The sequence below is a fragment of the Pongo pygmaeus genome, chromosome 3 (genome assembly GCF_028885625.2).
Source record: "Pongo pygmaeus isolate AG05252 chromosome 3, NHGRI_mPonPyg2-v2.0_pri, whole genome shotgun sequence".
NCBI classification, from domain to species: Eukaryota; Metazoa; Chordata; class Mammalia; order Primates; family Hominidae; genus Pongo; species Pongo pygmaeus.
Window position 1 is genome coordinate 155,330,025 of NC_072376.2, and position 26,451 is coordinate 155,356,475.

Consider the following 26,451-nt stretch of genomic DNA (forward strand, 5'->3'; position numbering starts at 1 on the left):
TGAAACTGAGCTCAAAAAGCATGAGAATAGGGATCCCAGAGAAATACAGGAACTCTGATTTCACCTTTAGAAAGTGTTAAGTACCCACAAGCCACCATAAATGAGGTAGGAAGAGGTGGTCAGGATCAAGAATAATGTGGGTAGAGATGAAACTGAAAAAGCAGACTTATGCCAGGCTGTGGATGAAGCACCTTGTATACCTGGGCTGAGCAGATGTGCAGATGTTCATGTTCATGTTCATTGAGGAAAGAGGAGCGGTGTGGGGAAGGGAAAGAGGACATATAAAGTTTCAAAAAAGAAAAGAACATTACCAGATAAGAATTTTAGAAAGGACAAGTTGAAAATGATGCAGAAATTTCTAGCTTGGGCTACATTTAGGGTACCTGAATGTAGGAAGGGTCTTAGTTTAACCTGAAACAAACAAAAGGCAGAGATTTCAGCATAAGAGCTAAGTTCAGTTTCGGGTAGGTAAAATATTAGGTAATTACAAAAATATGTGTTCACTTATGCAAGCTTAAAAAGAATCTGTCAATGAACATCAAAGAAACAGTGAGTATTTTTCCACTTTTCCCCATACTTCTTGTACAAATATTACAAACTCATGCATGGGCATGAGTATAAGATGCCACAGGTCTGTCAATGACTGTGGACGGGGGTATAGCACCTGCATGTGGATGGAGGCATGATGTGTGGGGAATTGAGGGGTGAGTGTTCATTTGGGTGAGGATCACATGCCTGCCTACAGATGTGTGTGTTACAGAATATGCTTATGGCAGAAAATACACATAGACAACCACTCACATTTCTTTGAAAAATACATTTTTGTTGTTCTTCTAAATCAGCATTTTCTGAATAACATGATTGTGTTTCTTGGAACATAGTGTCTAATAAGCTGTTGATAAGTATTCCATGATGAAATCTTCTTGCATTCAAATTAATTTAAGAAAAGCTGCAGGCGACACGTGTCCTCTGAGCATCTTCAAGGGCCTTGAAAGGCTACTGAAGGCTCTGAGATGTCCTACAGGAAAGAAATTCACTTTCCTTTTTTTTTTCTTTTCTTTTTTTTTTTTTTTTTTTTTTTTTTAGAGGACTTTCAAACTTATTTGGCCACAGAATTCCTTTATTCAAAAAACATGTATTAATAACCAAAGGGATACCGGTGTTACAAAACAACACTGGAAAAAGCAGATATAAATGTGTCCAGTGAAGCAGAAACACAGTGATAATAATGAAACTGACTTTGGTAAATATGGGGAAATCCAATACAAAATTTTCAGGTCAAATATAATTCCTTTCAGGCCCTATCATTCCTTCAAATTATCTTCAAAGCTAAATTAGCTCTCAAACTTCTTAAGCGGGTAGGTCTTTGTGTACAGATATTAACTTTACGTGATTTGCATTTTAAAAAAGGAAAGGTTTCAGGCTTTTCTATACAAATTGAGGAGCTATTGAAGTGTACTCTGGTTTGTGTTGTCCCTTCAGTGACTGAGAACTCTAAACCAATTTGCAATCTGACAAATCCAACACCTTTTGAATAATGCAAACTAAGAAAGTGCTAATTGGTTTCCATGGTCATACCTGCAACTTTATTTAAATGGATTAGGAACATAAAGAAAAATACAGAACATATAACTGCAGAGCCATTTAAATTATAATGAAAAACAGTCTAGTTGAATGAAATGGGAAATAAAAGTACTGATGATAATAATTTAAATAGTAGATAGTACAATGAGGACCTGCTTTGCATTAGATGCCATTTCAGATAGTTTGTGTACAATGTGTCTTATCCTGTCTTGGAAAACAAAAACCGGCATTAGAGAAGCTGATCAACTAAAAATAAAAATAATGGCTAACATTTATCAAGGACTTATGTGTCAGAAACTGTTTTAAGCATTTCACATTAGTAACTCATGTGATCCTCACAGAGAACCCCATGAAGTAGGTACCATTAGCATCCCCATTTCACGGATAAGATAACTTAGTCTCAGAACAATCAGCCATACTGCTAGGCAACAGAAGAGCCAGGATTTGGGCACAGATATGTCCCTAAATCATCTGCTCTTTCTACTTCTTTACTGTCCTAATCTCACATTTGCATGCTTTGCATTTGCCCCAAGTTCTATACATTGATGGAATTTTAAGTCATTACACAATGGCTCATGTTAGAGCCTTTTGAAAATTTCAGGCAATTGTGTCCCTAAGGGCCTTTAACATAGTTAACATAAAATAATCAGTTTTATAAGAAGATGTTCCTACTTCTGTATTTGATGTCACCCTTCATTCTCACAGTTCAACCCTAAGAAATGTCACTTGAATTTACTTCTCTGGACAGTTTTTGATATATTCAGCAATAAAATGAATCAGCAACCTCTAAAAGCAAAACTCTGTGTTACACTTATGAATTTCTGTCCTGATTTCAATCTTTTATTGCTAAAGTTTTTAGTCTAAATAAGTATTTTTCTCCCAACTCTGGCATGTTGCCTGATTCAACCAAATTGCTGTCCATATTTCTTTTGCTGGTAGCTATCTGGCAATAAGCCATATGATGCCAGAGAGATTAAAGCCAGAATTTAGGTTTCAGGTAAGCACCCCTTCCTTGGATAATAGAAATGTTATATCCAGATCCAGGGTTAAGTCAACCCCTCTCCCACTGACCAAGTAACATAGTTTGGATGTCCCCTCCAAATCTCATGTTAAGATGTAATCTCCACTGTCAGAGGCAGGGCCTGGTGGGAAGTGTTGGAGTCATGGGGGCAAATTCCTCATGGCTTAGTGCCATCCTAGAAATAATGAGTGAGTTCTTGCAAGATCTGGTTGATTCAAAGTGTGTGGCACCTCCCCCACCTCCCTTGTCCTCACTCTCGCCATGTGAGACCACTGCTCCCACTTCACCTTTTACCATAAGTAACAGCTTCCTGAAGCCTCACTAGAGACTGAGCAAACGCTGGTGTCATGCTTTCTATACAGTCTGCAAAACCATGAGCCAATTAAATCTCTTTCTTTATAAATTGCCCAGTCTCAAGTATTTCTTTATAGCAATGCAAATGCAGCCTAACACACCAAGTTTAGAGAAGGTGGCTGTCACATTCTAAAAAGGAATTTCAACAAGTTAAGCAAGTGAACCAAGCAAAAAGTAAGGGATGGCTGAGGAACTTAGTAAGTTTCATGCAAGAATAAAGGGAAATGATATTTATAGAGTTTTTCTCTAATGCAAAAGGCAATGCTTGGAACTTCACTGCATTTATTAATTGCCCAGAACCACCCTGGAAGGGAGTTATTACTACTTCCATTAATAGATCTTAAAGAGACATGCCTGGGTGATGCAGGTGGTGACTAAGCTTGGACTTGCACCCAAGTCTGGTATGAAAGTCCTGTTTCTACTACCTCACATACCTTCCTAAGGGGGGAAAAAAAAAAACAGGAAAGAAGATTTAGAGTTGGACAAAAGAGCTGCTTTCAAATGTGGTTATAGAGAAAAAGCATGATGAGCCTTGTTCTACTTAACTCCACAAAGAAGACTTGGGACTGTGGTAAAGAGATAAAACTTGAGATACAATAGAAATACTTTTCTAACACTACACCTGTCTGAAAACGGGAGGAAAAATTCTGAGTTTCAGTCTCCTGTCATGAAAGGGGTCCAAGAAGAAGCTGAAGGGCCAGGTTCAAAGTTTTCTCTGGTCTCTAAAATAATTTGATGTGGCCTTGCGCGGTGGCTCACATCTGTAATCCCAGCACTTTGGGAGGCTGAGGCAGGTAGATCACGAGGTCAAGAGTTCAAGATAAGCCTGGCCAAGATGGTGAAACCCTGTCTCTACTAAAAATACAAAAATTAGCCAGGCATGATGGCGGGCACCTATAATCCCAGCTACTCTGGAGGCTGAGGCAGAGAATTGCTTCAACCTGGGATGCAGAGGTTGCAGTGAGCAGACATTGCACCACTGAACTCCAGCCTTGGTGACAGAGCGAGACTCTGTCTCAAAAAAAAAAAAGATAATAATAATTGCATCCTAAAATTCTAAGCAAAATTCATATTCTCTGAAAAATACTTGATATCAAGAACACTTCTTCTCAATAATCTCCATTCCTTCTCAGCTGTGCAACATTAAGAAGTTGGCCTGTTGTTCCTCAGTTTGCTTATTTGTGAAGCAGAAATAAAATCATTTTTATGCCATCTTTTAGAAGATTGAGGCGAATAGAAGATTATGATAAAACATTTGAAATTCTTAACCCATCATAAACTCCAAAGAGTGTTATTTACCTCTCCCTACATGTTTATGAGGTCCAAGTCAGTGTCAGAGCTGTCATGGAGGAACTTCCTGTCACCATGCCAAAAGCACAGTGAGTCTTGCTCATATGTGTGTGCCTGGATCACTCATTAGTGTGCATTTACTGTTGACTCACATGTTTTCCTGCTTGTTCACTTTTTTTTTCTTTCTTTCTTTTTTTTTTTTTTGGGAGACAGAGTCTTGCTCTTGTCCCCTAGGCTGGAGTATAGTAGTACGATCATGGCTCACAGCAACTTCACCCTCCTGGGCTCAAAAAGGGATCCTCCCACCACAGCCTCTCGCATAGCTGGGACTACAAAAATGCGCCATCACACCCAGCTAATTTTTGTAGTTTTTGTAGAAATGGTGTTTTGGCATGTTATAGTTGCAAACCACTGAGCTAAAGGGATCCTCCTGCCTCGGCCTTCCAAAGTGCTGGAGTTACAGGTGTGAGCCACCGCATGCGGCCTTTTTCATTTTCAAAGAAAAAAAATGTAGTGTTTTGATGCATTGCTTTTAGGTCTTATGAAGTTTTTAGTTTTTTTTTTTTTCTACACAAAAGCATAAACTTAGCTACTTATGTGCCATCCTCTTCCTCTAATTTTTCCCATGCTTTCCATCCATGCTTTCAACAAAGTATAACACTGTTCTGTTTTATAGTTAATCATATATATATGCTACTCTCTTCCAAAGAGTGGTTATTGGCTGCAATCACTTTCTATTGACCTTATTTAATATACAAAATATTTTAGACGTGGAAAACTCTTACTTTTGTGGAGACGACTAGAATCTTAGTTTCTGGTACCTCCCCCCACCCCCCCCGCCAAAAAAAACTGGAAGACAATTAAAAGAGAAAGAAATTTATGCCAAATATGCATGACTATTAAGGGGCTTGGATATGATTTTTTAAAGTCATCTCTGAAGTTTAAGTAGATATTGATAGGAAAAAATGCCATTATAGAAGTATTCATCATACACACAATTTAACAAATAGATTCCATGCTTAAAGTAAGAAGACATACATCAACTTTATTTGTGTGCAAAAAAAGTGTAGGAATAGAAAATCAAAAGTCTAAGAATGTTTTAATTCATTTGAAAACAAAATTTGTCATTTAAAACCCTGTTGTCTATCTATGGCCAGGTTGTTTTCAGGTCACTGTGGGGGTTCACACCAACTTACAGGATTCCAGCAACAAACTTATTTCAATCCACTGCCCTGTGGCCTATAAAACATGCCTGGCCTCCCAACCTGAGAGGTGCTACTAGCAGTTTTATCTTTTTATCACTCTGACTATGCTTGTATAGAAGACAATGGAGCCTCTCCTTGGCTTCTGGCTCTCGAGTTAAGAATACACCTTTGGAAGATTACATTAAAAATATGTGGAATTTTTTTGTTGTTGTTGTTGTTCTTTTATTTACAGAAACTACAAAACTGAACTTTGTGTACATTTGTGTGTGTATTTAAGGAGGCTAATTAAGCAAAATGCCAAAAAATAAAAACTTAAAAACCTCACAATTTGGATCTTACATCTCTAGGCATAAACATTTGACAAAAATAGGAAGTAAATATTCATAGTTTGTGAGGAAGCAAAATGTTCTAAAATGATACAGATGCCCAAACACATATTCATCCACATAATCTATAATACATGTACATATATGCATGCATAGGTATATGCATAAATACTACATAAAATAGGAGAAATTTAAAAAACAGTATAAGTTAAATGTTTTTCTTTCATAGCATCTTGCATACATCTATACATTATAAAATGTAACTATATATCCATTTAAGATCATCAGTGTTTTATGTTATTTGTCCCATAAAAAGCACTACTGTAAATGTGGTAGAAGTAATAAATGAAAAGCATAGTCCCTTTGTATGAATAAATACTTGCACATCTCTATTCAAGAAAAAGTGTTATCATATTCACCCTGATAAAATGATATAAAATTTGTTTAATTGGTGGGGTGGGGGTGTGGTGACATGTAGAAGGTTACAAAAGAAATAATAAAGTCCTTGTTAAGATGAGCTGAAAGTTTCTGTGACAACGTAACAGTGCCCTATACTGAAATAAATGTAGATTCTAAGATTTTCAGCTTTTAAAACAGATTACAGCCTTCACTATTACTCTGAAATTTGCTTGCCTCAGATATACTCTAATGCTTAGACTGCATAATATTCACCAATTTAGATGGATTACACCCAGAAATGAAGTCTTGGTGCTAGCATTACATTTAGCATCCATAAAAGTATAAGGAAGTAATCATCATGAATCGAAACTCCAACAAATAATTATTAAACCTCTACTATGTTGCAGGCAGATAAAATTGAATTTTAATATAAAACATTAATAAAAATTAATTGAGACTCCTAAAACCCATTAAACAAAAGAATATAAAATGGGCAAGGAAGAAAAAATTCTGTTAGATCTTGAGCTTCCTACTAGGTAGTAAAATAAAAGTAGAATAGGCTCTGGAGTCAGACCAAACTGAGTTCTAATCCCACTTGCACAGTCAGCAGCTGTAGAATTTTAGACAAGTTGCTATAAGACAGATGATAATGCCACATGGATTAAATAAGATAATGCATGAAAAGTACCTCACATATTCCTCTCATGCTAGCAGATGCTCAATAAATAATGAGATTTTTTTTCATTAAACACATAATTGGTAACATCAATGGGAAAATATTAACTCTACTCCTGTACTTAGAATATAAAAAACTCTTAGTAAATGTTTGCTGAATGAATGAGCACTGAGTGAAATCCAAACTGTGCAGAGGCACACAACAAAGCTGTGACAAGGCTGGAACACTTTCCTCTGTCTCCATTCCCCTGAGATGAATTTCCTAGGAAACAAATTTTACCTTTGTAGCTGTTGTTGTTTTGCATCTGTGGTTGTTTAAATACTTTAAGATCAATGTAATTTTTTTTTCCTGACTGCTAGTATCATTTCCACAGAGAGAATCAACTTTTATATTATTTTATATTTAACTTTTATATTCATCAACTTATAAGACATTATTACAATGTTCCAAAGTTCTGCTTATGTGGTCCCCCAAAAATTATGTCCGGTTGGTAGGGCAAAGGATTGTCAGGTGTTTCGGCAGCAAACCAGATCGAGATCAGGATACAGTCATGGTTCTGGGATAAGAACACATTCCATAGGTTTCCCTCAGCCTTCAATTCCCCCTTAAACTAACAGGCCCTTTTGCATTTTTCCATCATGATTAACATTCCCAAGTTCTCCCTGGCATAGGACCACTCTTCTAGTCATCACCTTCTGTAAGCCCAGGCACGGTGGTGAAGTCAAACGTGGAAGAAACCATGAAAAACTGGTTCTGGGCCTGAGTTCTTGCTTTGCTCTGCCATTAGTAAGGTATGTGACATGTGATATGAATTTCAACTAGTTCTCTGTTTTCTCTTTTGTTGAAAGAGACAAAATGTCGGTCATTAAAATCATGGGTTTTGCAGTTAGAAATGTGTGGTTTCATACCCTGCCTTTCCCATTGAAGAGCAGCATTATAACTTTACACAAATTACTTAACTGCTTTCTATACCTCAGTTTCTTGATTTATGAAATGGAAGTTAATAATAGCATCTCATTTGATAAGGGTCAATGAGACATCTCTAATATAATTATCAGAGCACAAAGCACATAGTTGGTTACTGTCATCCTTATTATCATTCTTATAATATTATCAAATGTCTTTCACAGCTACAATTATAATCCTCCATATACAAACTCTACTTTGTTTACAAGTCCAGAAGTCAGGACTACACAGCAATGAATTAGAAAACAAAAACAGAAAATATAATTGAGATAAAAAAGAAGTAAGAGGAGACAGGAACTACCAAATGCACAGTAGTGAAACAGAGTGGATGTAATATAAAGATGTAGACAATATTACTAAAGAGAACCAAGTCCATTTGAGATGCTAGAACACTCAGAAACATAGTAAATTCTGCATTTAACTAAAGGTGACATATGAATAGAAATGACTTTATACATCAGAGACATTTTCCCCAATATATATAAACGAATTTTACTCTACATCTTTAAAAATACACAATATCATATTCATTAAATTTGAGTCTAAATCTATAAATTAGATGCACATGTCTTGTTCCTTTAAGTTTTCTGCAGGGAAAAAATAAAAGCAATATATCCTCTGCCCTTGATCTCCAGTTCAAAGCACATATGACACGGAAGCTATATTAAATCACAGTGCTCGGCTGAATTAGTTTGAAAGTTTTAGAATCTGAATTATCACATAAGAAGCCCCCAAAGAAACAGTGAATACAAGCACAATTGTAAGATTTGGGGAAGCTCAAATTAACCATGAAGAAAAGGAACTTTATTCATTATCAAAGAATGCTCTTACTTCTGTGAATTTGTTTTACAGAAGTCGGAGAATTTTATTGTTTTAAAATTAATGACTATAAAATAAAAGTCAGAAATAATCAGTGCAAAGGAATATTTTAAAATATGAAACAAAACAAAAATGCTTCTTAAGGCTGACCTAAGACTCCAACTCAATACTTAAGAGACAGAATCAGTGGAAAGAAAATAAATTACATCAGAATTTTTTTAAAAAGCCATCTATCAGAAATCAAGAGGCTATGATAAATGTATAATCTGTCTGGTTCATAGGGAGAGAAAACCACAAATTTGGCAAAGCACAAAACTGGGAAAAATGATAACCTAGCCATTTCAGAATTGGTTTTCTGACATTTTTTCTAGAAAAGTCAATTCTTCGTTGTTGAATTTGTTTTATATAATCAAGATCAAATGACTAGGAATCAGGGGTATTAAAATCAAAAGTGAAGAAATTTGTCTTGCTTTCATCTAAATATGAAATTTAGGTATTTCTTTTCTCTTTCAAGGGTAATACCCTAAACTTGACCCTTCCATTCTTGTCCTCTCTCTAAGGTACTGTGTGTTCACTAATTTTAATTTTACTAAGAACTTCTTGTCCCCTGATTTCTGTTTCAAACCAATGTCTAAATGTTGCACTACTGTGTAGTATGCTCCTGATGTTAATGTTAATGACTATTATGTTATAATGAATACTGGGGCCTGTGAGTCAGTAAGATGAAGAAGAACATGCTATGCATCAGATGCTATGCATCTGATCTAGAAAACATGTGGACTGCTAGTAGTCCTAAGACAGCTCAATGTTTGATATCTCATGTTGTGAATCCGGGGGCATATGGGTCAGATTCAATAGTCAGGCTAGAATGATGATATTTTCTAGGTTATCTGTGACATTGATAGTCAGCCTTTTTAGCTGACCCTTTACACCTAAAACTGAAAACAATAACAGCAGCAAAATTGTACTGGTAATAATATCATAAAACTATAAGGATTTTTATATGTTTTCCCATACAAAGTATAATATCAACACCGACACCAGATGTTTAAGAGACATAACCTAAAGAAAGCTAGAGCAGACGGCAGCCTCATTAGAATCCACAACTTACTTCTCTGCTTGAAGTATTATATAGTTTAAATTATATTATCTTATCAAATCAAAATGAGGAGCTGTAAGGATTAGAAAAAATCAGAAAAGGACAAATCCTGGTGTAGAGATGCTAGCATAAGCCATATCTTTATTGAAATAAATTGTTGGTTATAAGTGGGTCCTTGGTGGAAGTGGACAAACAAACTTAAGACATTGTCCAGCTCTTTGAAAGTGGTCTCCATGTTTCATCAAAATAAGAAAGTCTTAAGATTTACAAATGGTATTCTATGCAATTTTTGTATTCATTTATACCATAAAAATAGTGCAAGGCAGTATCCCCAATGTATGCATAATTATGAAAGTTACTATATGATTAGAAAACAATTGTTTCAAAATTTATGTGTTTTCAAATTTACTTTGAATTTAAAAAGAAAAATTTATTTTATTTAACGCTCTTCTTAGTAATTAAAATGGTGTGACTTCCTAAAGACTGTTGTCTCATCTTCTATTTCAAAGCAAACTGTACTCAGAATTAGCTACGATCTACTGTCTGTGTCAAGAAAGAATGTGTTGTAACTGATAAGTGGTTTATATTTAATAGTATAGCACCAAAATAGGCTGAAAAAAGAATAATCAGCTTACTCTCTATTATCATAAAAGTACAATATTGCCTCTAATATATTTCAAATCTGGAAAGTTATTTGATTAAAAAGTAACATTTTGATAAGTAAGAGAAAAAATATTTAATAACATGATCATAATTTATATTTACTTTCTTACTTTCAAAGAATTTCATCACTTTAATGATAATGTAATATTGTTTTTTCTTATAAGGGCTAATAACATTTCACAACCTGAAACATGAACTTCAATGCGAATTTGAATAATTGCTGTTTCACTATAACTTGTTGCAGTGGAGAACATTAGCTATTTGAGAGCTGACATCTAACATCTGCAAGAATTGTGACTTTCAAACACACTGGCCATCAATAAACATCACTTATTAACTTTAACAGTATTTCTACAAACAAAGAGACCCACCTCAGGCTCAGGACCAGCAATTGCTCCTTTGACTTCAGCAGCTCTCCCACTTTAAAACTGGCATAGCCCAAGAAACTTCGCTGAAAATAACAGAAAGAATGGTTTCATTAACTTGAGGTTCTTTAATATTTTTGCTGTCACATCAATCAAACAAAATTAGTCTTTAGAAGAATAAAATATTAAATCTATTGGCCTGACAAATATTTCAATAACAGAGATAAAATTATCAGTAATATATCTACCTCATGGGGTAGGATTAAAGGGTGAAAATGTATCATTTTCACTAAAAGAAAAGAGACCAACAGGCTAGAAAATAACAAGAGGTAAAATACAGCACCCAGAGTTGTTTCACTAACTATAATTTTCTCTGCATATGAAAACTGAAGGAAAATAAAAGATGATATATTTTCCATATTTACCAATGCTGTTGTTCCTCTTATTAGAATTCCTCAAATCACTGGCAGTAACAACTTTGTATTCCAGATATGAGCAAATCTGTTAGTTGCAGCTATTTTTATGTGGGACTTTGTACAAGTTATAAATAGAAATGTTATATTTTCCCCCCGTCACAGCAATGTTTAAAAGCATTTTTCCTTTGTTATTTCTTTACTAGCATGGGACAATTTCATTCTAATACACTAAAGAGAATGGCACTTATTCAGTTACATTTTTTTAAATTGCTTTTTTCGCCTATTATATTAGGTGTTGATGACCTATGAATATCTGCTTTCTACTCTTTTTGACTCAATGTAAAGAATAAAACTCCAAATTGTTTTTTTTTTCTTTCCCAGGATAAAAAACCTATCATCTGTTTCTAATATCCCTGGCTACTTCTGACTTAAAAGTCACAATATTATGGGATAAATAACATGAAAAAGAGCTCTCATTCTTCCCTTAAGGTCAAGGAGTAAATATGAAAATAACAAACCCATGTTATTTCTTATGCCACTGCAGCCTAACAAAATGTAAATACTCCACAATAAGTCAATGCTACTTCTTCCAGAACAGTCTCTCATCGTAGGTCTGCTGCCGAGCTGCACTAGAATGAGAGGCTGGACAAAGAATTTGAGGTTAATGGCATCTTTTTTGAGGTAAATAGGAAATTATTTCATACATGAAAGGCTACATCCACACTCAGAGACTGCTAGGCAGAGGAAAGAAAAGCTTGAAGTCGGAATTTTTCTCCCTTTTTAAAAATCTTTAACTTAGATGAGCTGGTCCTAAAAGGCTTAAAATCAAACATTCGGTAAAACACGCTGGTCATGGCGGCTCACTCCTGTCATGCCTATAATCCCAGTGACCCTGGAGGCTGAGGCAGGAGGATTGCTTGAGGCCAGGAGTTCAAGGCTGCAGTGAGCTAAGATTGTATCACTGCACTCCAACCCAGGAGACAGAATGAGACCTCATTTCTAAAAAAGAAAGGAAAGGAAAGGAAAGGATAGGAAAGGCAACTCGGTTCTGAAGGAGATACCAAAATATTGCTAATGATAAACCCAATTAATTGACTTAAAATTCAAAGAGCTGGTTTAGACACAGTCACCAAAGCCTGAAAAATCTGAGACCAAATTATTAGGTGAGGAACATTAGGCAAAAAATAGATTTGTGGAAACAAGCTCTGATGATAGGTCCATGAGTGATGAAGTAGAGTGAATCAAGATAAAGAAGGAAGTTTGTGAGCTGTATCAGCAAAGCATGCAGAAATTAGGATGACTTTTCAGCCAGGGGCAGAGAGGACTCGGAGAGATCCTCCTGAATAAAAGTATTTATGTCACCTCACCAGAGATGCTCTCTAAGACATCCCTATACGAAAGCACACTCCCCTCCCACATACACACTCCTCTATTCTCTATTCCTGTTTTATTTTTCTCTATTGACACTTATGACCACCTGACATATTATATATTTATTTTGCACCTCTCCAAAAAATAATTGAGAATTGAAGCTCTACAAAGAGCTTTCTTTTGTTTACTGATATCCTCCCGCTGCATAGCACACAGTAGGTATCTGGTACATATTTACTGACAATGAATGAATGAATGAACAAATGGCATAGACACTAGCCTTTAAGTAAGTGGTTCTATTACATATAGGAGAAAAGCTACTTTTGCAGCTATTTATAAACTACTGTTCACTGAATTGTGGAAAATCAAAACAATTTTATAGTATGCAGATCGTATACTGCTGTAGTGAATTTTATTTTAGCATTTTGTATTTTAAAGAGATGTTGATCTCACCTTCTCTTTCACTGATAATCATAGCTTTTAAATTAAATTCCCACTCATTATTCACACTCAAAGAAAACTTTAAAGCAATCATAAATTTTATGAAACTCCAAAATTGCAAATTATTTTCTATTTGTCTTTTAAGATTTTGGAGGTATGGATGGTTTTAAAATTGATAAAGCTGGCTACACATGTCATGAGATTATTGCAGTCTTTTTGGCAATAAAAGTAGCAAACACCCCACAGTGGAATGTAGCAGCTAGAGACAGGTGGAATTGCTATTTTCAGACATAAACTGTGGACTCACCATAAGGCACAGCTGCAAGTAAAATTTATGACCGCAAGCCATTGAATGTTTCTCCTGTTCACCAGACCAGGAGCTCCTGTGGAAGCAGAACCTTGGCTTGTCCATCTCCTAGCTGAGCCCAGTGTCTGGAACAGAGGGCTGCACTGTGAGTGCATACAGTGTGCCAAGAACAATGCCCATGAGTCAGGTTTATCCATTACAACTGTCAGCCACTTGCTTGATCTCAAAGGATAATGAAAATGCTCACAAATAATAAAATCTGTTAAAAATCAATCTGGATAACAATGGCATCATACCATTACATTTTGTAAACTTGTCAGACAAGAGGAGGTATTATTTGTGTACCAATGCTATCCTTTTTTTAATCCTAAAAATAACTGTATATCAGGACTGCACGTTGTATAAACTACAGTAATAAAATCAAAAAATGTGAAGACAACTGTTTTATGCTGCAACAACAAACAATGGGATTGCCTATACATTTACTTTCGAGCTGGTTTCTTGTTTTCTTCACCTCAGTACAAATAAAAGAAGGATTCTCCCACCCCCAAAGTTAGAAAATAAATCTTTAATCTATGTGAATACTCACTGAACACACTGTAAAAGAATGAATGAGAAAAGAGTCTTTTCTATAGCACATGATGCTAATGTAAAAGAATAATTTAATGTAAAGCTATTGTATCTTTGCTATCACTGTCATTATAATCATATAATTTAAGATAATTTATTTAATTTTTTAATATTTTAAATATAATTCAGGGACAGTGTTTTCTGAATCTCCTTTAGTGCTGTTTCTATCAGGGGAAAATAAAGACAAAAAAGGGAAAGCTTCACTAGAGTTGGAGCTCAGAGGTCTGAAGTGTGGCTCTAAATCAGTTATTCTGTCCAAAAATGAAAATCTGGACAATTACATTACTTCTTCCAGCCCCCAGGCTCACCATCTACTGCTAAGCATTGTCACTTCTTATTTCCCTGTCTTCTCTCTTATGAAGTCTGTGGTCTTGAACAAGTCGCTCCACTACTCTAGGCCTTAGTTGCTGAAAAAAAAATGCATATGATAACTTACCTTTCTCATAGCTATTGCTATGAGAAAATTAAAGTAATCCAGGCAAAGAAAGCATCTAGCCAGGAAAATAAAACATCTCCCATAAATAGAACTTTGCATAGTGACTAAGATCATATAACCAGAAGTCAGATGCCTTAAAAGTATCTAATGTGCAGCTTAAACACTTTTGGGAAAAGGCAAAGTATTTTTTAAAAAGTCTATGAGAAATGCCTGCACTACAAAAAGAAAAATATATCTTTAAAAATAAATATGAGATTTGGGGGAAATATAACTTAGAAGAAATTTTAGAAAAAAAGATGATAAAAGATACAAAGGCCAAAAGGTACTATATAGTTATGAATATTATTGTTGAGAAAATGTTACCTATGATCCCTTATAGCTGTAAGTGGTATTAGATTACACAGGATGTTTAAAGAACCTTAAGGATTAAGGCCCTGATAGTCTGTAGATAAAGGAACTGGGGCCTCTAAGAGTAAACTGGCTTACACATGTCACAGAACTAGTTAATCTGCAGAAGGCAAGTTAGAACCCAGGTTTCTTGCTTCTCTGTCCAGCATTCTTTCATCCCCACGACGCTGCGCCTCATTTCTAGGACAGGTGGCAATTCCCTTTCCTTCTGACAGACTCTCTGCCTGCACGACATGCAGCTCTAACCTTTCTTGCCTGCTCATGACAACTCAACACTCAGTTATTCTGGTGCAAGAACCCCAAAGCAGATAATCATTAAATTGTTTGCTGCATGATTTCAATCACTGTCACCTAGCTGGAGAGTAATATCAAACAGGGTGAAAAAAAGTGGTGCATCTGTCAGAATCCCTGGCCTCTCTCTACAGGGAGTGTCCACATGAATAGTGTATCCCACTAGCCCTTGCAGCCAAGTCACAGATCTCCAGACTGCTCACTAGGATTTGACATCTCCAAGCAGCAGATCCTCTGTGGCTCCCCAGTCACCTTTAAGGGGGTCAGAGAAGGTACAACACCATACATATGGCCACAGCTGGCCAAACCTCCATCATTCATGTTCTTCTCACAAAGCCTGTATTCAAAGCACAGGTTTTTTTTTTTTTATATTACAATTTGCATGGACAGCCTCAAATTTATTCAACTACCCTCCAGAGCTGTGATATCCAATGGGTAGTCACTAGCTTTAGCACATAAAATGTGGCTACTCCAAGTTGAGATGTACACTCAGTATAAAATACACACTGAATTTAGAATGTTTAGTATGAAAAAAGAAATATGAATATATAATTTATTGTATTGATTAAACTTTGGAATAATATTTTGCATATACTGGGTTAAATAAAATATATTAAAATTAATTCAGCCAGTTTCTTTTTACTTTTTAAAAACACAGCTGCTTGAAAATTTAAAATTACATATGCGGCATGCATTTTGTGACATATGTTATATCCATTGAACACTGCTGGTTTAGAGGTTAAATGAATATATCAATAATATTTTGACCTGTCATCATAAAACAACACACAGGAACTGTGGTATAAGTTTTAAAAGGTCTTTGAAAAGTTGAAGTTTGTATCATAAGACTGCTACACAACATCTCTTACACATAACTTACAGGCAGGCCTTTTCATAGCCCAGGTACTTTTTATTTTCTGTGAACCATAACAGGTATGGTTATATTATTTCCTACCCCATAGGAAGAGAAAAAGACTAAGTGAACTATTAACATTGAAAAATACATCAAAAAGAAAAAATAATTGGGAAGAAATCTAGTAAAAGTTGATGAATAGCCCAAAGGAAACATTAAAAAGCACTTTAAGGTAAAGTCATTTATTACAGAATTGTATCTTTACTTGTGAATATACCTCAAAAGGTCTAAGAGCACATATTAGTATTTGCTTGACTAAGTTATCAAGAAAATATTTGGGTGCATCCACTAAGTTCTGTTTGAGAATGCAAAGAAACACACCTAACATATTTGAAAGATTACAATAACAAATCTAAACTCCTTTAAAAAAAATTAGAGTACTTGAAGAGTAAAGCCCTTGTATGTTGTAATGACAGAGCCATTACTGGCTCTATGTCCTTGGCCAAGAGCTTAAACTCTCTGACCTGTTTTGCAGTGTCCAAGAAAATATTTTGAGGATTCGCTGATAGGATGTATATTAACAAGTGGTACTTCATAGGTGGTCAACATGTTAACTTCTCTCTCCAAAATAACATGTAATCTGAGGTTGTTAGGAAGTCAATGCATGCTAAATTGTTCCTTTTTAGACTTATTCTTACTGTGCTTGAACTTTAGTTCTGAAATCTTACCTGCCATTTTGAGTTCTGATGGGTCACAAAAATTGTTAGATTTTTTACTGTATTATTAGAGTCATTTCTAGAATCCCCCACCCATTTATTTCTGGTGGTTCTAACAATACATAAAATGGTTGGCAAAATAAAATCATGGTGTGCTTTTTGATTTATTCAATACATAGATCATAGATTTGCTAGCTTCCAAGCACAAAGCCAGGAATATTAGAAATAGAGACTTTGCTCTCATGGAGTACATCTAGCAGGAGTGTGAAGACATGACTAATTGCCTATCTAACACGCTTTCTGCCCATTCTTCATTACTAATAGCACCTCAATTTTGTTTAAATGAGAGTTGTACCCAGATTCTCTTCTAGCTAAGGTCTTAGGCTCTTCCCAATACTATGTAAGTGACAGTATACAAAATGAAATTTCCCAGGAAGTTATTGCTTTCCAGAATTGAAGGAATAGGCCAGCTGAGCTTTTTGCCCCTTATTTTTCACTCAACCCAGAATGTGATAACTGTGGTACCATGGCCAGTTTGTGCAATTCTCTAAGAAAGAAGGACCAGGAAAATGCAGAGTCTGGTTGCTTCAAGTCACTTTTGAGTAGCTGAAGCCCTGGACAATTTTCCCAAGACTTCTATAACATGAGAAAAACAAACCCATTAATTAATTTTAAGCCAGTTTGTCACGTTACTTGCCTTAGGGTACATTCCTAATTGCAAAAATAGGCATGTCACAGGATACCAATTGAGATTTCTCTTTTAGTCCAGGAATTATAGCCGAGTTTTTTCAAAGATGAAGACACAATGTAATAAATGTACCCCATTGTATGTTCAAAGAACCTTCAGTGTTTGAGGCCAGCAATCTCATTAACATGCTTGATGAGGAGCCAGTATAGAGACGCTAGTCTATAAGTAGCCACAATATATCCAGTTAATATAAAGCTCGGGCTAGAAGAGAGGAGAGGTCAGCATTTAGGAAGGTGTCTGATTTCAGAGATGTGATTAAGATCTCTCTTAATCATCCCTCAGGAAAATATCTTTATCCCCAAAGCTGAAGCCAAGAGGGTCTGGTGCCAAAAATCACTTATAAAGCCTAGAGGTGTCTAAACCATGTTTACCGCCACTGGGAACTGATTGTCTCTCCTTTGAGAATCATTGAATATGATCCAGTGCCTGAAGCTGCTGGCGCTCGTAGAAAGGATCAGCAGAGAGACAGCTGAGCCAAAAGAGGAAATCACATAATGGAACAGCCTGCATTTCTTCCATGTGGGATGGCAAGTACCTGTGAGTTTTATGTATTTGGACAGCACAGAAAGTGGCTGACCTGGAGCCATGTGCTTGAGTGGTAAATCTCACAACAAGAGGTTGTGGAATGGGGGTGGGCAGTGGAGGAAGTGGGCCCAGAGCCAGGTCCCCCATGGTAGGCAATTATGCTATGGGGAGAACCTGACAAGGTCCTCAGAAATATCTATACCTGTGCCCATCAGAGAGCCAGCAAATCAGTATCTGCCACATAGAGGACTCTAACAGGCAGCCATTGCCTGAGAAGCATCAAGTCTAGCAGTAAGAAAACCTCACCCTCACCAGGGGCAAGCCCAGAATGAACCTCTGTCTCCCTACTCCTTCCTCTTTGCTGCCACAACTGAGGAATCAAAAGAAGAAAGGGCAGGACATGTGTGGGACTCACATTAGTCTTCCTCCCCACTGCACGTTGCTACAGTCACAGAAAGTCTAGCCTGTACAGGGAAACAGTGGGAGGAGGTAGAAGAAAATAAAATCAGAAAAGAGACTCAAGGTTTAAAATAATTAAGATGGATTCCCAAGAACATGAGTGAGAGAAAAAAATTGAAGAAATCTACACGATTGGGCCAAAATATCATTAAAGCTTCAAGCAAGGGGGATTCAACACAAGAGCAGTGGTGGAGTGGGGTCAGGGCAGGTAGTGAACACAGGAGAAAAAAATTAAACCAGCTAAGCTTCCTTGAACCTTGATAAATAAACGGAACACCTTGATAGGATAACGTATTACCCATATTAATAGTTTAAAAAGTCTCACATTTTATGAAGCAGTGCCATAAAAGCAGTGTGATGAGAGCATGCATTTAGGATGGAGGGTCCAGTTGGAAGCAGGGCCCCAGGGTGGTAGCAGTGGAAACATGTGAGCGGGGCCCTGAGCTGTGGAAAGGAGCCCTCTCCCCACAAGGTGCAGCAGCTCAGGCTGACAGAGGGCCATCTGCCTGTGTCTGTGGAAGCCTGAGGCTGGGGTGAACTTTCTGGACGCACTGGAAGAACTAAATGAAGGTTTGTGTAGTCAGCACAGAGATTGGCGGTGGAAGTGAATGGCACAAGAGGTTGAAGGGACAGGCAGAAAAACTGCAAGGACTCTCTCAAGTCAAAGCAGTTACTCAACTAGTTCTGAGGAAGAGATGAGAGGCTTGTGTTAGGCATGAGAAAGCAAGACATCGCCCTTTTCCCTCTGCTTCTTCACTAACAGCTGCAGAGATAACTGACATTCTGCTCAGTCGAGTCAAACTTTGGTGCCTATTTTTGGAGTCCTTCCTTGGCAGGTTTGAGAAAGTGACTGTGTTCAATGAGAAAATGAATGGTACCTAGTACAGTGCCCTACACACTGACTGGAAGAAGGTTGTCAAGTGCCTGTAGGATTTCAGGGTATTTCAAACAGCTCTTCCAGTTGGCTTAGCCCCAGGGCTTCTTAGACCTAATTTACTTCTGGTCTTTTTCCTCCTCTCTGAACACACAGATCGCAGGGATTCAGCCTGTGGGGCTGTATCTTTTAGGAGCTGCCACCGCCTACTCTAGCCTTGTCTAAGCAGAAAGCACCCAGTACCTTCTTGTTCTTCCAAATTCTGAATTCTAGAGAGGCAACAGTTCAGTGCAGCAAGAAAACCTCAGCAGGATTTTGCAACATTGGACTGAACAGTGGTGGCTGCCTCTCTTTTGACCTTCATTACAGTGTTTAAGTGGCAGGAAACAGAAAATACCACAATCCTATGGCTGGTTCTCTTCCTCCTTCCTGAAGCGGTAGAGATCACATCTGTAATTTCCCTCACCTCCTGTTGGTCCAGGAATCTTGGCTCTGAATCACAGTTCAACTACCTGCAGGGCCAAGTCTAGGCTCATCTCTAGCCAGCTGAACTAAATATGCATTCACTTGAGGATGATTTTCAGGAAACAACAAAAAAATGAATTCCATGCAATTCAGCAAATATGTGATAGTGCCTCCTCGAAGAGCCATACCCTGTTAATGTAATTCAATTTTATTTGTCAGTTACCAAGCAGAAGGCCAGAGAAAATCCAAATGATTAATTTAGAAGCGATGTGTGTGCCTTCTTGAAACATAAGAAACACTTACCCCAATTTCTGGCGGGGAATCCTTATGTTCTGGTAGGACACTGGTTCGAACCTGTGGAGAAAAACATTTTCTGTAAGACTTTGGAGTAGAAACTAGTGCAGAAGCCTCGCACAGGTGCTGGGTTTCAATTTCCTTCATCTCGCGTCAATTCAGACTCTGTGGTTAATCATTAATGAATTCACCTGTGTGTAACACCTGCGGCAGTGCAGTGAAGCTGTGCTGTTACAGTTCCTGAACTTCCTGGACAGAGCTGCCTGGAACCTCACTCCATCTCTTTATCTAATACAGATATATCCGGGATTTAGGCAGATCTCTTTAATCTCCTAAAAAGGCAATCTTCATTCAACATTCAGGGAAAGGGAAGAGCTGGTATAGAGAAAGCAATTCCATGCATGCGCAATGAGTGTTCCCAACACAAAGAAATGATAAATGTTTGAAATTACGGATATGCTAATTACCATGATCTGATCACAATACATTACGTGTATTGCAATGTCATTATGTACCTCATAAGTATGTACAATTATGTGTCAATTTTTTTAATTAAAAAAATATTCTCTGGATGAGCGCCCACACTCATGCTTCTTATAGGCTATCTTTCCCACTTGAGAATTCTGGGCCAAATTAACAGATACCATCATCTGAATTTACTGGAAAAGTAATTCTCAATTGTGGGAGGGGGAGTAATGTAAAAGAACCGGTTATCTGGGCAAGCTTTCCAAAAAGGTGTTCTAGCTGAAACACTAACTCCTTATATAATCAAGAGACATGTATCTTCAACTGAGTGGTGATTTTCAATTCTGGCTGTACATTAGAATCACCTGGGGACCCTTTCAAACTCTTAGTGCTCCTCCATGCCCCCAGATATTCTGCTTCCAATGTACAGCTGCTGACTCTATGGTTCTCTTAAGAAAACACATTTCAAATAAAAAAAAAATCGTGATTACCTTTCTTGCTTCAGAAAAAGATAGGGAACGTAAGAAAAAACAAGAAACATATCTAGTATGTCTTAATTTTAAATAAAGATGAGTTAAACAAGTTAAATGAATATAAAGCAATATACAAGCACATCCTGTCTACTTGGAGAGAAAGGGGATTGGCGGGGAAGAATCAGGGCAACAGCCTAAAACACTTAAAGGATCAACATTTTAAGGGATCATTTTAACAAAATCCCTTTATGCATACTTCTCTTCAAATCCCATAAGTCTTTTACATACCTGACCATACCAGGTCAATCCTCCCAGATTGAAGGGATGCTTCTAATACCACTAATAATATTAAAAGACTTGAATTAGCTCCTCATGGCATGCTAATCTTGAACACAGTTGCCAAGTCCTTGAAAAAAGCAGCAAGCTACAATAAAATGTGCATTTGAACTTCTAGCTTAATACTTTTTGTTTCTTTATGACAGATCCAGCACTATCACTTGTACAATTTGTCAGTCATTATAACTCAAAATTGTTCATCCAAGCACAAAATAAATGACATGAGAGATCCCAATGGAGTAAACACAATTTGTAGAACACACTCAACTCTTCAACTCAGGACCGCATGACACAGCACTTGCTGGCTAAGAGCATTAGCAGTTTGGTAGCTGCATTAACATTTTTTGGCCCAGATTACCATTCAGTCTCATTATCTGAAAGCCATCAGCTGGCCTCAAAGGACAAGGAAACTATATACAAATAGTGGTGGTGGACAATGTATTGTCTGTGCATGGATTATATATAGTATGTATAAATATGGTTTCTCCCTCTAACTCTGTATGTATATGTATAGTTTATTATACTACATATATACGTATTAGTATAAAGTGCTATACATATAATGAATACTCACAACATGCACCATATAATGCACATATGTGTACTATTATATACATTAATTTTTTTAAAGATTGACAGCCAAATAACATTTTCCAAAGATATACACTTAAATTTACAAATAAAGTGAAAAGAAAACGTCAGAAATTGGTAAGAGGGTCAATATACATAGAGTTGTATAAAGTATTTGATTTGGGTCATAAATATTAATATAAAAGTATATGTTTTAACATTGGACAAAGGTAGAAAATTTTTGACAATTAATATTCTTTATCCCATTACTGATGTTATGGTACATAGGTTATAACAGTGATGCTTTTCTTATGTAAAATATACCCTCCATTGCAGTAAACACAAGCTAGGTAGCAAGCACTGGATTTGCCAGTGAATAATGCCCCAGTGTTTCTTGTTGAGACTTCAGAGGCTAGTGAGTGAGACACATGTGTGAATAATTTAGCACAATGCAATAAGTGCTATAATAGAAATATGGGCATTTTCCTGTGGGCATTTAGAATGAAGAATATTTTATCCTGTGAGTTTCAGGAAAGGCTTCACAAAAGAGGTGGTCTGGGTTTTGAAGGACAAGTAGGAGTTTTAGGCAAGGAAGGATATGATAAAACAAGCAGAGTTTTATGTAACAAGCATCTGTCATAGAGTTGTAAGAGTTCAGGGGGAAGGGTGCAGGATTTGAAATGTGGCAGATTATGTGGGCCAGCAACAAACTACCAAAACCACAGAGGAGCCCCTGGATCTTATCAGGCTCAGCCTAGATGAGCAAATTTACATGAAAATGGGAAATGACTGATGGCTTCAGGGCAGATTACATGCTTATGATCAACATTTAAATATGATGTTGGGAGATGTAGAAGAAACTGTGGCTTCCATAGAAATTGATGAATAAACATACGAAGGGATATGTAAATCAATGAAACTGAGTATTCCAATGCTCATTATCCAGGGAGATGGCGTTGTCCTGGTTGTCCCTCCACTGAAAGTTGGCTGACACAAAGGATTTGTCCTGTATGGAAAATAGGAGACTTTGTACAATTGCCTCTTTAAATGTACAAAGCATTTGAAAGAGAAACCTGCATACATTTTGATATTAAGAAATAATTCTGAGGATTTTTCCACTCTGGAAATGAATTGATTTGCAGATAACTCATGACTTCTTAAGCTAAATGGCACTTTTCCTCCAACTCTTCCAATAAATATAATCACCAAGATGCAAAAACCAAAACAAAAATGAACAAACAAACATAAACCAGAGCTCAGTTGTGTTCAGGAAATAGTAAGTATTCTTTTGATGCTATTGGGGCCCTGCAGAAAATGGCAGGAGTTACATACGTTTGGGGAATTGGCGCCATTTACCGTAGAGGGCTGTCTCCCATGTTACAGAAGTGGAGTTTTATTCCACTGAAATATTCCAGGAAATAGGATATCAGGGAAGGCATTGAATAGTGGAGTGGCATGATCAGAACCCTTGACACATCCCAAATCTTCCCAAGTCACCTTGGGAAAATTATTGAACCTCTTCATGCCAGTTGCCTTTCAGCCTTTGTGTCAGTTATTTAACATGGGGTTAATAGACCCTAAAGGTTGTTGTATTCTATCCTTTTCAGCACTGCAAACAGTACCTGACCCAGAAAGAGAAGGACAAAGTGTGTGAGAAAGAAATGGGTGGAGGAGAGAAAATGAAGAGGAAAGAGGGGAGTAAAGAAAGAAGGAGTGGAAGGCAGAGGAAGGAAGGGAGGGAAGGGAGGAGGACCATGAGACAGGGAGGAAGAGAGAGAAGGAGGAATATGTCACTAAAAAATACTAAGGCCTAAACAGATTTAGATGAGACCTCTCAGTGAGGAAGGGATGAAGCAAAGGCTGTCACTGTAGCATTTGGAATATTCTGGTTCACTGACAATGTCATGCCTCCTGAGAATTTCAAGCCTTCCTTAGGAATTCATTTTCCCTTTTTTGGTCTTATCAGCAGTTCTTCTCTCTATTTTTCTTCACCATTCCCCTCCCTGTCCTTTCCTGGAACATAAGAATGTCTTCCTGACTACAAATTTAAAACATTCTTACAGCTTCCTTTTGTCTAGACTTTTATGATGTCAAATAAAGCAAGGCAGACCAATTAATGGTAGTGATCATGTAGAAAATCATGTTTCCTATTCCATCTTGAATATTTTTTAAGGTTCATCTAAAACAAATTTCCTTCTCTATCAACCTCAGAAGTTCAAAATTAAGCTAACTAAATTTATCTTAAAAACAAAACCAGGTAGCATACAGTGGGTTATTCTCACTCTTTCATGGAATTCCTATAGATTCCATATAAAGATTCACAAATCTTTACTGTTCCCAACAAGAGGCTGCTTCAGCTACCAATACAGCAGCTGAACATAGGACTTTAATGCTCATATTTATGCAAGACATACTCCTCAGACTAGTCAACCTTGTTACAATGAGCATGGGCATTGCTGTCCTGAGGGTGGGAGGAGAGTGAGGACTGCTCCACTTTTTGTAGGTGAGTAGCTGAAAATCAGGCAATGGGGCTGCCTGAAATGCTAGGAGTCTGTTGGAGATCCAGACCCAGAGAAGGAAAAGGCCATGCTGTCCTGAGTCTGCACACTAGGCTGGCAGCACCTGGACCTCATGCAAGTGCATCTGCTCATTGGTAGGTGAGGGAGAAGCATCCTCCCTCCGGACAGTCTCAGCTGGCAGGCAGAGGGAAAGACATTGGTTATAGTGGAGGAACACCTCTCGGCAGGGATAGAGCCCAGATGCTCTTCCTAGAAAACTGTCACACCTGAAAATGTCTCTGATAATGAATGTGTCTCATTTCTTTAAAAGAAAAAAAAAGTGTTACTTTAATTCTCTATGTATCTCAAATTAGAATATATCATCACATTTACTTGTTCTACTTGGAAGGAGACACATAAGTGTCTTAATAATCAAACATTAAAATTTGACTACAACAGAAACGTTTTGCCCCACTTCACAGTATGAATTTTCTGGAAGGAAGCTGCTCAACCAGGATTCCATATCCTAGGAACCCTTGATCCCAGGTGGAGCCATGTAGCTAGTTCTCACCAATGAAATGTACATGCAAATGATGTTTGCTGGATTTTGCAAAAGTGAATATAGTACACTCTCTCCACTGTCTCATTCTTCTTCCAATGGCCATACATAGAGGAGTCCAGTCTTTACGTGGTGGCTGAGCTGCACCTGAGTCCCAAAATTACCACATGAAAGAAAGCCATCTGCCAACCACCACTACTGTAGTAGACTGTTAAATAATTGTGTTAGTTTTCTACTGGTGTGTAACAAATTACCACAAACTTAGCTGCTTAAAACAACATCCATTTATTTGTTCACGGCTCTGTAGGTTAGAAGTCCAGGCATGATATGGCTGGATTCTCCACTCAAATCTCACGAGGCTGAAATCAAGGTGTCAGCTGGCTGTGTCCTCATTTAGAGGCTTCACTGGAGAAAGATGTGCTTCAAAGCTCCCTCAGGCTGTTCTCAGAATTTAGTTTCTTGCAACTCTTTAACTGTGGTCCTCATTTTCTTGATGGCTATTCACAGGAGGATGCTCTAAACTCCTGGGGCCACACACCAGCAGCCCTTGCCATGCTCCCTCCTCCATTAAATTCAGCAACAGAGAATCTCCTTGGCATCAAATCTTCTCTAACTTCTGTTTTTAGGAAGAACTCACTCTCTTTTAAAGGATTGCCTGATTAGGTCAGGCTCTCCTCAGATGATCTCTCTTTCAACTAGGCTATATAATATGACCTAATCATAAGAGTAAATGCTACCATATCACAGTATTGAGGATTATGCAGGGATGCTACACCATGGAGTGGTAATTTTGGGAACGATCTTAGAATTCCACCTACCACAATAATCAAGAAATAAACTTCCATTGTGCTAACACACTAAAATTTGGATGTTTACATTTGTTTTGACAGTCAGAATAATTTAGACCCTCCATTCTTTTTAATTTTAATAGGTTTTGGAAGAACGTGTGGTGTTTGGTTACATGGATAATTTCTTTGGTGGTGATTTCTGAGATTTTGGTGCATCCATCACCTGAGCAGTGTACAGTGTGTCCAATGTGTAGCCTTTAATCCCTCACCCCACTCCCACCCTTCCCCAAGTCCCCAAAATCTACTTATCTTTCTTATGCCTTTGTGTCCTCATAGCTTAGCTCCCATTTATAAGTGAGAAATACTATGTTTGGTTTTCCATTCCTGAGTTACTTCACTTAGAATAATGGTCTGCACCTTCATCCATGTTGCTGTGAATGCCATTATTTGATTTCTTTTTATGGCTGACCACATTTTCTTTATCTACTCATTGATTGATCGGCATTTGGGCTGGTTCTATATTTTTGCAATTATGAATTGTGCTGCTATAAACATGCATGTGCAAGTGTCTTTTTCATATGACTCCTTTTCCTCTGGGTAGATACCCAGTAGTGGGATTGCTGGATCAAATGGTAGATCTACTTTCAGTTTGTTAAGGAATCTCTGCATTGTTTTCCATAGTGGTTGTACTAGTTTACATTCCCACCAGCAGTGTAAAAGTGTTCTCTTTTCACCACATCCACACCAACATCTATTATTTT

The 26,451-nt window shown here is 37.2% G+C and overlaps 1 protein-coding gene and 1 pseudogene across 8 annotated transcripts in view; one reads left to right on the forward strand and one right to left on the reverse strand.

The window, feature by feature from the left end:
- Positions 1–26,451, reverse strand: part of INPP4B (inositol polyphosphate-4-phosphatase type II B) — an 831,569-nt gene that overhangs the window by 262,198 nt on the left and 542,920 nt on the right. For all 8 annotated transcript variants that reach the window (XM_054486648.2, XM_063664144.1, XM_054486649.2 and 5 more), the window contains 2 exons: positions 20,011–20,061; positions 10,774–10,853 (listed from right to left, as the gene is read on the reverse strand). In XM_054486648.2, the coding sequence (XP_054342623.1) occupies positions 10,774–10,853; positions 20,011–20,061 (131 nt within the window). The remainder of the gene's footprint in view (positions 1–10,773; positions 10,854–20,010; positions 20,062–26,451) is intronic.
- Positions 22,525–22,836, forward strand: LOC129035291 (U6 snRNA-associated Sm-like protein LSm3; annotated as a pseudogene).